Source organism: Motacilla alba, chromosome Z, assembly GCF_015832195.1.
Source record: "Motacilla alba alba isolate MOTALB_02 chromosome Z, Motacilla_alba_V1.0_pri, whole genome shotgun sequence".
In the NCBI taxonomy this organism is placed as follows: domain Eukaryota; kingdom Metazoa; phylum Chordata; class Aves; order Passeriformes; family Motacillidae; genus Motacilla; species Motacilla alba.
Genome location: NC_052046.1, coordinates 2328343 through 2341929, shown reverse-complemented (window position 1 = coordinate 2341929; position 13587 = coordinate 2328343). Strand labels below are relative to the sequence as shown.

At 43.0% G+C, this 13587-nt stretch overlaps 1 protein-coding gene across 9 annotated transcripts in view; it reads right to left on the bottom strand.

The window, feature by feature from the left end:
• Positions 1 to 43: 43 nt before the first annotated feature.
• Positions 44 to 13587, bottom strand: part of PIAS2 (protein inhibitor of activated STAT 2) — a 28134-nt gene continuing 14590 nt past the window's right edge. For 2 of the 9 annotated variants that reach the window (XM_038124630.1, XM_038124632.1), the window contains exons 6-14: positions 11915 to 12049; positions 9841 to 9946; positions 9194 to 9267; positions 8228 to 8388; positions 7524 to 7657; positions 6911 to 7082; positions 4545 to 4684; positions 2675 to 2712; positions 44 to 2036 (exon numbers count right to left, since the gene is read on the bottom strand). In XM_038124630.1, coding sequence (XP_037980558.1) covers positions 1851 to 2036; positions 2675 to 2712; positions 4545 to 4684; positions 6911 to 7082; positions 7524 to 7657; positions 8228 to 8388; positions 9194 to 9267; positions 9841 to 9946; positions 11915 to 12049 — 1146 coding nt within the window. In that variant the 3' untranslated portion in view covers positions 44 to 1850. Of the gene's footprint in view, positions 2037 to 2674; positions 2713 to 3043; positions 3206 to 3979; positions 4039 to 4544; positions 4685 to 6910; positions 7083 to 7523; positions 7658 to 8227; positions 8389 to 9193; positions 9268 to 9840; positions 9947 to 11914; positions 12050 to 13587 lie in introns of all 9 variants that reach the window. The other 7 variants (XR_005255331.1, XR_005255333.1, XR_005255334.1 and 4 more) reach the window with 7 other exon arrangements.

Here is a 13587-nt window from a genome sequence, read left to right as displayed (position 1 = left end):
AGTTCAGCCACACTCGAGTTTGACATTAGGAGCACAAACAGCATTTTCAGCAGAGACCAGTTTTAAGTCTTTTATTCAGAATTACTCTTGGAACCTCTTTCCACACTCTACTTAAAGGTCAACTCGACGTGCAATGATGATGCAGAAAGCACTGATCTGCTACAGGCCGTCAAGAAACTTTGTAACAAGCATGGTTTTATTGGAAATAAATCATGCTAACAACTGATCCTTAACAGGTACAAAATAGTAAACTGATAAGAAAAAAAAGAAAAGAAAGATTGGGGCACTATTAAGACCAACATGTGAACTCAAGACTGCGTGAAAAATCATACAAAAAAGGCAATAAGGAGCAGTAATGCAGCATTAAAGGTAGGGGTACAGGGCAGACAAAAATTACAGAACATCCTGTTTCAATATACCTCATCCATGTACTTGGTTCAAATACTGTAACAGTACTGGAAGGCAAAAAGCACCAGACATCCAACTAAAGAGGTAAGGAGAAAGGAACACAAAGTTAGCAAAAAAGTAAAGATCTGGTCATTAGGGAAGGAATAATCTCAAATACAGTTACTTAACAGAAATGCAACACTTGAAAAAGCTGTTATTTCAGCATACATAGACAATACCATTATTCCAGCTCCATGGAAATGACTTGGTTTTCCTAGTCTGTAACCTCTTCCACATACAGTACTGCTGAGGTTATCCCCAGGTGTGTGTGGGCAGACACTGCGTACACACTAACAAAGCAGCACGGTCATCAGAGGAGTAAAACGGGGGGAAATTGTTCCCTTTGAAGTAGAAAAGCAACAATCAGGAGGCCAGGAAATGTGGGGCAAAGCATCATTAAGCCCTAAACACACAATTCAAAATTCGGCGGGGACACTGTGCAGCTATGGCTTCTATTTCCTAAAAAGCCAAGCCTCCCTCACAGTCCACATAGAATGCAGCAGCTACTGAGGAGCCAGAAACCATAATCAGGAAATTCCAGAAGACACTCCTGCACTGGAGGAAGTCTCTCCTACTTCATTGGCTTTCAGCTGCCACAGAGAGCAGCTGTACATTCAGCTGTACACTGGGAGGTTTTGGTGGTGGCAAGGTGTCCCAATTGTAACATGGCAGCGCAGAGACTGTGTGATGCAGGGTTTGCATAGATAGTCTGTCCCCTTCCTAGCGCAAAGAACATAAAGAGGAAGAGGTCACAGCTTAGGCTCTTGTTTCATTTGTGAACGACATGAAACTAGGAAAAAAAAACCCCAAGAACTCCATTTATAGAGGCTTCCTGTAGCTCCCCAGCTAAGGTGGAGGTGGGGAACAAGACATAAAACACATGTCATGGCTATTCAAAGCTTCATTCTCTTAATGAAGTTTATTACAGGCCCCAGTGAAAATATTACAAATTCACTAATTTCTACACTTCTGCACCTTTTTCCTAACTGCTGTCCTAGAGCAAGTAAGTGCTTTTCTTTATTAAAAAAAAAAACTCATTTGTTTTTACATTATTGCTGTGTTTTACCACAAAATTAAAAAGCACTTATGGAATCCACACAACATAAAGTCAGTATCCCCAGAACAAACCAAGAGCTTGAACATGTATTCTCAAAAGGGCCTTTTCTACACCAGCTATTCAACGAGCAGGAGAAAGCAAAATAAAAAACCCAACCAAAAATCATCGTATCGCTTCTCTTCCGAGCATCAACGAAATTCACCCTCCCACCCACACTCTCCCAGGAGGGAAATCCTTTCAATAAATATCAGCGCGAGCTCCGAGGTGCTGGAATTCCAGGGTGGGGGGAAGGAGGAGCAGCAGCAGCTGTGTGCAATGCCTGTGGGGTCCCGTGCTGCCCCGAGGGTCAGTCCAGGGAGATGATGTCAGGCGCGCTGCCGCCGCTGCTGGTGATGACGCCGGCCTCGGCCCGGCCCGAGGAGCTAACGTGCGTGCCGCTCTCGTGGTGGCTGGTGGAGGTGATGATGCTGCCAGGTGTGCTGCTTGTTAAGGTTGAGGTGAGACTATCCAAAAACATAGGAGGACAGTACTGCTTGAAACAAACAACGAAGAGTGAAGAGACTAACTGCACGAGGGAAATGTATGCTCTGAAGATACATCTTCCCCACACAACAAGCACCAGACGCGTTCCTGGCGCGGCCACAGCGAGACCTGCAGTTCTGCACATCGGTGACCAAGCGGGGATGGCAGCCACCAGCCTCCTCCCTCACCCCCTCCTTTTTTTGGGCTCCAGAATGGCTTGGGTTGGAAGAACCCTAAAACTCAGCTCATTCCACCCCCTGCCATGGGTAGGGACATTCCACTACACCAGGCTGCTCCAAGCTCTGTCCAACCTGGACAATTCCAGGGATGGGGCAGCCGTAGCTGCTCTGTGCAACCTATGCCAGGGCCTCAAATATACTCTGGGTATATTCAAGTTAGTGCTGAGCACACATTTACTTTTAAAAGGCAAACTATCAGTAAAGAACGAGTTTCCAGGCCTGGATTCATCATGGAAAGGCTAAATTGAATCCTGTTTAATGCATGCTCATTACTAGTTCTTGCTAGGTTTTCCTAGCCTGTGGTTAGGTCTAAGCAAGTGAACTGCAAACACACTTTGGATGATAATTACTGGAGCACATCACAAAAATCAGACTTGGAAATTAACCCCACAACAGATTGGAAACATACCTGTGAATCAACTGGGATTAGCGAAAGAAAATCCAGACCTAGGAAGAAGAGAAGGATGATAAACAGACAAGCCTCTCTTTTATTCACACACAACAAATTTAAGGATTTTTTTTTTGTGGTTGTAGAACAGATTTTGCAATTCATACAGAGTTTCTAAATGGAATATACCACTGTGACACCACTCTCAACGACTACTTCAGGCAGCAGCAAAACGAATTATCTAGTACAAGTGGCTCTTTTTAATAATGAGGATGACATAATGATGTATTATTCACTGAATACTGCAGGGTGGTTCAATGTGGTTGCTTAGATGGAGGTTGCCATTTGGAGCTGTTGGTTCATTAATGCAAGTTTCACTGCATATTGTACCTGACTTGGCCAAACTGGGATATGAAGAGTGTCATCACATTAAAGATGCTGGAATGAAGTAAAGTCACAACATGCACAAGTCCAAAAACAAGCAGCAGGTCTCTTCCTCCACCCACGGGCAGCCAATAAGGAAACATTTCTAATATCATCCCCGTTTTGTGTCTAGACAAATAAAAGGAATGAAGAAGAGGAAACTACAAGTAGTTCAGTGTATATCCTCCAAGAGCAGTGACAACTAGTGTCCATCTTAACACCATTTGCGTGTAAGCATTTAGGGCAAGATGTTTAGAATTATGAAACCAATGAAAAATTACCACATTTTTTGATTTTTTTTTTCTGAATATTGGCCTTGTGTTTGCTATGTCAACAGAAAGAAATGGATATACTCCCTCCCTCTCCCCTCACCTCCAAATCTCTTCTGGCCCATAACATCTCTCCTCCTCTTCTCCATTAGAGAAAAATTTTGAAGGAGATTTTAAAGGTCAGCTGCATTTACAGAATTGACAGCTTCTTTTGTCTGTGCCAATTCTAGAACTTCAGTTGGTAAGAGCTGAACAACAGCTCTATGCTTCTGTTCTCTCAGGTTATTCTCCTGTCCAATTTGGGAAGACAACTGATTTCTTAACAAGGGAGAAGTGGAGGGAGGGAGCAGTAAGGGAGCCAAGATGGACAGAGAAACAAGGGGAATGATATCCATCTCATTGCCAAACTGGTGCTGAAAGAAGAGGAAAAAACCCAGAGATGTTGCAGGGGAGGAATGGAGACAGGCAATGGAGCAGGGAAAGGGAAGTACAGGAGGCCAAAGTGACACCTGTCACCACAAGTCACCACTTCCTGGGCTCTGGGTCTGTTACAGCCGGCCAAGAGAACCCCCAGAGTCCCTACACACAGTGTTCTTTTCAAGGAGCCAGGATAGAAAACAATCAGTATCCCCACCTTTTGTCTGATATTTAGCAGCAGTGTTGAAGAATACATCATAGGCATTTAGGGTATGTCTAGGTAAAGAAAGTCAATAGAGGTCAGCTCACAGATTGTAGCTCACCTTAACCTTTTTCATACAGTCTAGACAGAGCACCACTACAATCAGCTAGCAGAGTAACTACACTGAGGGCTGGGGTGAGTCAGCACCCTCACACCTCTAGTAACTAAAACAAGCAACTACTCTCCCTTGCATCTATAACACGTAACTACTGGATGTTTACACAAAGTCTGGCTGAGCACAGCTAGAGCAGTTTCTGGCTGCCCTGCTCAAGTGCCAGTTTGCACCCCAAAAGCAGTGCTTGTCACATCACTGCTGCAAAATGCAATCTGAAAATGGGCAGACAGCCTGTACTAGGCTTGTCTAGACATCACATCAGTGCCATACTGCATATAGACTTGTTCCATTAAAAAAAAAAAAAAACCAAACAAAACCAAAGAGTTAATAAATTCTTCCAATTTCTACCCACCCCATAAATTGATACTGTTGTCAGAACATACATGAAAAACACCCAGCACCTACCTGGCAAGTCTGATGAAATACTGGATATTGGTGGGTGATGGAATGGTACTGGGTAGTCTGTTAATGAAGGAGGAATAGCAGCAGCATCGACCGTCGTCACGCTGGGCACTCTGGCAGTAGATGGCTGATACATGAGAACCCTGTTTCAAACAGCATGGGAAATTACAAACAACCTGGCTGTTAGTTGCACAAGGGAAACCAGGCACTGCTGTGCACTCTCATTCACAAGTCACCGTGTGACAACACAACTACAGCGTGGCTACTCACTACACAGTACTCCACTCTAATTTCCTTTTTCATTACAGTCTTCATAATAACATGACCGTATCTCGGCTCTCAACAGCAGCTGTGACATAAGAGCAAGTTGGCATTAAAACAAAGTACAGTGCTGGAGTCATTGGCAACAGTCAAAGACAAATGGGTGTCTGTGAGCACCCACAGAGGGATCTAAAGGTGACCAGAGCCAGAAGGAGAGTGTTCCATTTGATTTCTCCACAGAACTGTTACTTAGTGCCCACCTGTTACACCAAGGGCACAACTGACCATTATCCTGCCCCACAGGATGACAGAGATTTCACAGGTAGGAATTAAATATAAGTCTGTCTTTACTCACAGCCTCCAGTTCAGCTCTCAAGGAGCATGTCATAACCCTTCTGCTTCTCCTCATGCTGCCTGACCTCTTGGCAGCATCATTACAAACACTGCCACAGGTGCCCAGGCACCAGCCATGTGCATAGAACAGTTAATGAACTCCAAGTCAGGTGGAAACACACAGAATTCTGCTCCCAGATGCTCTGCATCGCTCCCTCCAGCCTTTAGTGTTATCCACTCATCTTCCTTCCCACACTCCTACCTGTTAACCTACTTCTGATGTAAGAACCTTGGATTTCAGACCCTCCCTTCTCAGGCACCTCTCATAATTCAGCCTATACTGTTGCTTCCTCTAAGAAGACACCCCAGTTTTCCCAAAACCAGCATTCAGACAACACTGTTTAAAGGAGATAAGCTATACCCAGAAAGCCTGACTTGGATCTGGATTTGAAGAATAAAAATATGCCATATCCATACCCAAAAAGCAAGGAAAATACATGGGTCATAGAGAGAAAAGAAGTCAGTCCTCCTACAATTACAGTTGCAGGTAGCCATCTCAAACATAGGAGCACGGAAGGAAGTCTTGGTGCCTTCTGAAACTTCATTAAGAGATGTATTTGTAGCTACACTTTCTCGTAAAAGTGAGGAAGAGTCTCTTGCAGAAGGACTCCTCCACAATCCTCACAAAAAAGCAACAGCATTGCAGTATCACTGCTGAAAGTGGTTGAAGATGACCAACTACTTGCTCACCAAGGACCACACAGACATTCCTGTGGACTAGAGACTCACCACACCTGCTCATTACTTCTGAAACAGAAGGGGAACCTTCAAAACAGAAGGGGATTTGGTTTATTATTATTTTAGTACAGGTTATAAGCCACTACACAGAGAGACACAGACACACACCTCATGCAGGCAGCAACACTAGCTGATGAGCCATTACTAAAAACTGAGCTTGGAGCAGTGAGTGCTGGTGAGCATGACCAGTGGCCCTCACTCCCTGCAAGTCTGGGGTGCCCCACGGGCCAAGAGCAGAAATGTGGGAGCCACAAGCAGCACCCAAGCTGAGGTGCACAGATCAGGACAGACAGAAGGTCTGGACAGACAGAAGGGCACAGCAGCAGAGAAGCTGGTCAAGCCTGGTGCTGAAGTCAGGCCTGACTACAAAGAGGGAGGAGCTGCCAGAGGACTTGGGAAGTCACTGGTTGTGCTAATCAAGGTGCAGGACTGACTGATGACCACAGCCAACAACAGCCACCAAAACATTCCAGAATTTAACAGAGAGATGGAGGAAAAGCTCATTTTGATTCAAAACAGCAAAGTGGCTCCCTTCCAAGACTGACAGGATGGATGAAACACACAACACAGTCTCGTTCCCTGGGCACCAGAGAAGATTAGATAGAGGATATAGGAGACAGCAAGAGAAAAGCCTTTAAGATGACACTAACTCAGCAAGAATGCATGAAGTTCCTCCACTTTGCATAATGTACTTTCTCAGGAGAACACTGCCCACTAGGTTAGTCAGATTCCTTTTCTATGGAGAAATGTCCCTGCAAACACAGCAACAGTCAGCGCAAAAAAAAGTTCTTTTGTGAAGTGAAAATCTATTTAATAGTGTTTTTCCTGTACAAAGTTACTGCATCAATACAACCTTCTACAGGAGAGGCCTACACATTCTCCTCTGCAAGTGCAGAGCTGGATTCCAAGTACATTTCTCTACAGATCAGTTTAGCTGAGACATTACAGAATAACAACTAACTTTAAAATTGACAAACCCTTTGGTTGGGCTCCCGTGTATTTCAGACATAAATATGCACTTCCTTTTGGCAGGAGGATCTTCCTCTTCATCAGAAGAGCTTTCTACTGTCAAGTCGATAACATCAACCTTCTTCTTGTTAACCTCACTGGCCACTGCCACAGAACATGGCTTGCTAACAACACTGGAACCTGAAGAAGAAAAGAAAACACCATTGCTCTCCAAAAGATGGTGATGTCAGCAGTTTCTATTTGCAAGAGAACCAGGAACCCAGATCGCGTATACTAGATCACCTTCCTGGCCATCACAAATAATATTTTGCCCCAGTACCTGCTTTCTGTGTCACATTGAGACTATTAAAGAACAAACTTTTGTTTTCACTTACCATTTTAAGGATGTAAAACAAAAGCAACCTTTTCATTTTCTTAACTGCTATCATAAAGAACAAAGACAAAGACCAAAAATGCACTCTTAGAGATAGAGCCCTTTCTTTTCTAGCTTAAATTACAAGAAGGTTAGTAGTAGCAAGCCCTCCACAAAACAAACACCAACATCCACATGTGTTATCCAAGCTACAATTAAGTCTCCAAGATTCTGTGCTAGTTTGCAACCAGTACCCAAGATGTACATACTTTCTATTTTGGTGCACTGTGGACTTGACACTTTCACAGCTTCCTTCTTTGGCCTCATGGGACACCAGGAACCATCTTCCTGGAATTTGATCTCATCCACATCAGAACATTCATTAAGGATTTCCATAAAGAGGCTGAAAAAATAAAGTTTCACTTTTGATTCTAAGTGACATTTTTATTCTAAGTGAAAAGGACATACAGATAAAAAGATAATTATGATCACCTCCTACCCACTGTGTCTCCTTTCCCCCTAGTTCCTCTTTACCTGAAAGCCTATAATTACAGCCTTTGCAGATGTCAGAAAATAAGATTATCCCAACCCATCCATAATTTACTCCAACACTACTGCAATGCACAGATTTCCATACTGAAGCAGAAACCATCACTCCTTGAACCAAGTTAGACAACTGTTAGGAGTTTGAAGTTAACACCTTCCAGGGATAGAGACACGTAAAAGGAAGACCTGTGCTTATATGTTGCATTTATATTTCTCCAGAGGAAATACACTGAGACTCAGGAGTTTGATGGTGCTCTTAGGAGATAAACTTACATAGGTCCTTATGGGAAGAGAAACTAATGGAGTCTAGTGGTTCCTCCAGTCTCAAGTATTTTGATAAAAAATAGTATGAAATGGCTAAATCTCAAGTCACAAAAGTAGCTACTGAGTACATAATGAAAAATTTTAAGTAAAGCCAGTCTCTTACCCATCTAGTATTAGGCTCTCGTAAGCTGCCTTTTTGTCACAGACAGGGCAGATCCAGGTAGGCTTCTTTTCATTCATTTGAAGATAAAGAGCAGCATCAAAGCATTGCAGGTGTGTGCAAGTCACAGCCCGGCACGGGATTGTCAGTCTCATTTTCCCCAACTGCAGGAGATGCATTTAAAGGGTGTCAGAACAGAAGACAGAGAAACAGGCCTGAATGGTTAAGAATGAATCCAGAGGCACTTGGTAAAACAACTCTTGCTGCTCACTAGAGAAGTGCCTAGGGCTAAGGGTGCTGTAAGTAAATCCACCCCATCACAGCACCCACACAGTGCTCCTAAAGGAAAAATTAAGCCCTGCTCCAAGGCCTCAACACACTGAGAACAGTCAGAAACACTTCTAATGGACCCGAAACAACATTATTTCAAAGATTTCATTTTTATTAATCAATCAACTGAAGTACCCACTTCTAATTCTCTTTTAACCCAGTATTTCAGGCATTTTCCCCAAGCTCCGGGTACTTCTTACACTCAGAATGAACAATTTCTTCCTGGGAAGAGAACCCCCAAGGCAACATTACCCTGTTATAAGGTCAATCCCCTGTTTTTTCTTTGCTTCTGTATCTGCAGTGTAGGCAAAGCCACCAAGATGAGGTGATAAGAGGTTTTAATTATCATTCCAACCTTTAATTATTCTGTCAGCCTGCCTGATTAGCCTCAGCACGTCAATATAGGAGATTAATCCTTCTACAGGCCTCACTGTACACAAGCAGCAGCTTGACTCAGTGCATCACAGCTGAGGCATCCAATCCTGAACCACAGCTGGGTTACTGCTGCTATTTTATCTTAGCTTGCTAATAAAATATAAAACAAGTGAGGTTTCTAAAGCAAGGCCTTTGAAGGCAAGGCCAGTTCTGCACTACAGATGAAAATATGAATGTTATCTGGAAATTTCCAGCCATACTTACAGGACACATCAGAGAAACCCGCAGACTGGTTGTGGCAATCTCACTATCAGGATCTGCAGTTAGTTTTTCTTTAACTATTAAAATAAATAAAGAAGTTATACATAGAGGTCATGATTTCAAATGCTAACCTTGATTCAGCAGTACATGCAATTTTTTTTCAGCTATCTAAAAATATTAATCTAGGAAACTAGTTAATAAACAACAGTTTCATTATTTATAACAACAGTTTCACTACTTATAAGCAACTGGCAAACCACATCAACATCTGATGTTTGACTGCAGATGCAGTAAAACCACACAGAACACACTCATCCCAACATGTCAAGAGATAAAAAAACCATTACAAGTGAGTGAGGTACAGGTGGAGAGAACTCAGGACGTCTAGCTGCCCCTCACAGCCCAGCACAGTAAGGGGTGCTTGTGGCATTTCCAATAACCACATTTCAGATGGGATCTCTGGGTATGCTCCCTAAAAACTCCCACTGAAAACGAGTGTGATGCCTCACCAACAGCCAAGGGAACCTGTGAGACCCTGGGCATGGAATTTATTCTCAAAATACAGCAAATCTCTTCTGTATTACCAATTCTAGTTTTAAAGAGCCTCTAACCACCCTCCAAAAGTACAGACAGGCAAGTTAATTACTTACTTAGTGCTCTGGAATGATCGGGGTTTCTGATACCTTTCATTTTTAACCTCTGCAAAAGCATAGCTGAAGTGAGCTGGCGAACCAGATACACAGACATGGAGTAATTCTACAAAAAGAAGGATTAAAGATCAAATGTTGATTTCATGTAGTACTCCCACTATAACAGATGACTATTTACACTATTTGTAGCATATAGTAAAAACAAAAATGTGACTTTTTGCTTAATCAATAATTATTAAGAGCATTGACAGACAACTTTGACTCTGTGGAGGTCCAACATTCTGCCAGAATTCTCTGGCCAATCAGGTCTAGTTATCCTACTCCAGTTATGACTGAACTAAAAGGTAATTTCACAACCAAGAGACAATCTGAGCTCTTCTCCTGGAAAGATCGTACGTGACACATTTCATACATGTAATCTTTTAAGAACTTCACACATTTTGTCTCCTTAATCTTCCCCTTTTTTCCAGTGTTAGTGGGGAGCTCAAAGAATCATGTGACAAAAGAAAAATGGTCCTTATGGTACAAACAACAGCTTCAGATGGTACAGAGCTGCCGCCCCAGTTTCTTTGTACCTTTTCTTTAGCTTGTTCTGTACTTCTGAGCTCAGCCTTGTTACACCATGTCTGTTCCACTGAGCCTGGCCCCGTTCCCCAGCATTTTCTACTCCTCCCTAACTCACACCACTTGTCAGCTTCTTTTGTTCACTGTTCACTCCCACTTCTAGGTCACTAATGAAAAGTCTGCAAGCCCCAGTGCTGCAGGATAATAATGGTTTCACTCGTGTAACGAGAACAACCCGTGACCTCTTATTTCCACTGCCCGCCAGCCATCTTCCTATGGCTCCTGCACTGCCTGGGTACTGCACGGGAACTTCAAACAACTCCCAGAGCCCTGCTCCTCCTTTACCACCTACAGGAAACCCAGCTCTCACCTAGAGCAGCAGATATAGCATTCTAATTGCACATGAAACCACTAAGAAACATAGGGTTTTGTTCTTTTCCTTAAAGAATGGCCAACTGTTGCCTTACAGAGAGGATTCTACAGGCTCAAGTCTGCCCAGCACTGAGGGGTTTATGCCCCCTTGGGTCAGCAGCCCTCCAGTATCAGCCCAGTCCATGCCAACAAGCCCTTGTGTGACACCCCGTGCTGCTCCCCAGGGTCTCACTTTGAGGATGAAAAGCAGCAAATTCTGGCACCAGCACTAAACTGCAGAACTCGCCTCACCTCTCAGGCCAAGGGAGGATGTCCAAGCATTCCGAGTCATCTGATTCCATCAGAGTATATTTTGGCAATACAGGGAGGAAAGCTAGCAGGCCTCAGCATGAGAGGCCAAGACCACACACAGGACTGCTGCCATTTTAAGATTCTGTGCTTAGACTGGGAAGCAATGGCTCAGATCTTTGTCTCCATCCCTGTTCTAGAAAATCATCCTTTGATGTCAGCACTGCCCCTCATTTATTTTTTGAACATCACCTTTCAATCCTATTTCTTTTTAAAATTTTAATATAAAAGCTTATACTGGAGTCTCTTTGAAATATGTGGTATTTTTAGTCCAGAAAATTTGATTTTGAATAAAACCTTGTAAAGAAAACTACTTTGATAACTGCATCCAGAATTAACACAAACAGTCATAGATAGGGAATAAATAGTTCTTGACGTGACAACAGCTGAAAGGGTGCTGCAACAGTTATTTAAACCTAGGATGAAGTCAAAAATTTCTTGCACTCTCCTTCTCTTTTCTTAATAAATCTGCTGGGGGATTTACTATTCGCACCACAAAAAGAGTTTGTTATTTTTGACATGCATTTCAGGCAAACTCTAAAAGCAGACTTTTGAATGTGAACATGTAAGAAAATCTTTCCATCTGTGTGTAAATCCCACATGTGTTACTGAAAACTACCACCATTCTAGAGCAAACTTTGTATCCTGGCACTGATAATAAGCTCAACCATCTAACAAAAAACACCAGGGGACATCCACAGATGCCAGCCACATCAAGCAGCAGGGGAACAGGAATGCTTGAAGAGGCTATTCAGATGACTTCCCACATCCTACAGAACATGCAGGTTACCTTTCCAATTTCAGAAGCCCAAGAGATGGAAATCTGATTTGGCACTGCTGATGACAGCCTAACTAGAGAAGTGATATTCAAGGGACGCCCAGGTCTCTTCTGTTCAATTCCATTTTTTGGTGGTGGAGCATATCCCTGTGGAAAAAAAGGACAATGGATGTGTTACCCAGTCTCCCCAGTGTACTCTGAAACTGCTGACACATACTTGTTAGTTTTAAACAGATCTATGAGAAGAAGGCAAACTTAGAGGCTTTCTAGGCTGGAGAGCAAAGCCAGCATTTATTCTGAGAAATATCAGACTCTCAAATAGATCACCAGAGACAAACACAGTTGTAAGGCATTTGTTGTTTTAAAAGGGTTTTACAGAAGCACTGGAAAGGTGAAAGAGAATGCAGTTTGGGTCCAGGTAAGTTCACAGGAAGAGTAAAAAGGTCATGTGGATGTTCTGTCCTCTTTCTCCCCATGCCCTACTGGAACAGAGAGAAACACCACAAGGTCAAAGCCTTATGACAAACAGAGCAAGTAATGAAGACTTAATTCAGTGTTTCACACACTGAAAACCCTTCACTGATTAAGAAACGATTACACCTTGTTCCAAGAGCTCCACATCACCTCAGTGACTACTCTGCCTCGTTAGCTACTGGCCCCATTAGCAACAGGTGTCACCTGTCCTCTGCCAAGGCCCCTGAAAAAGGACTGCACATGGAGTACCAGCTGTATTTAAAAGATCATGGAATCAGAGTGGTTTGGGATGGAAGTGACCTTAGAGATCATCCAGTTCCAACACCCTCGTCACACAATAAGCCAGCAGCTTATTCCGTCCACCCTGTATCTGTCACCACGACAACAAGCCAGTCTGACAGAGCCACCCTGAGAACCCCTGCTCTGTGCTCACAGCCACTCATCTCAAACTCATCCTGCACATGAAGGATGCCAGCAAGATGCAGCTCGGCCTCTTGCACAGACTGTATTGATGCATTTCCAGACAGTGTTGTTTTAAACAAAAAACTCACCCAGAAAGGATATGCTGAGAAAAAATATAAGTATTTCTTTAACCAGAGAAATACACACACATTTACAACCTAGTGCTTGGTAAAGGAGTTACTTTGAAAGATGCTAAGTCTGGAAATAAAAACAATAATAATTTTTAAAAAATTATATAAACAGCCTCTTCTACTCACTAGCCCAGTATGCCATGAGGGCTTTCTTCCAGAACACAGAGGCAGCAGACATATGGGAACTGGTAACAATTTCACATTTAAAACAGAATGATTTCAGAAGAGAGTGAATGCAAGCTCTCTTAAACTTCCAAATTTTCTTTTTCCCCAGACAGACTGCAGTGCACATGCTTTGTTTCAGTGAAGCTTTTAGTATTTTCTTCCACAGAGCTTATTCTTGAGAACAGATTCACTCTCATACTCCTACGACAATTCGGAACCTTCTCTTCCTGTCCTTTTAGGAGGTTTCTGCTTGCCTCCCAGCCAGCATGGCCTGGCACTGTTTAGGCAGGCTGCCAACTCTAGTGGCAATATTATTTGTGTCTTGAAGTCTTCCATGATTCTTCAAAGAACCACACTACTCAAGGCAGGTATCATCTGCTACAGCAAAGAAATTCATCAGGAGAAAGCATAACTGGTCATTTACCTGGCTTTTCCCAGTGACACAGATGCAGG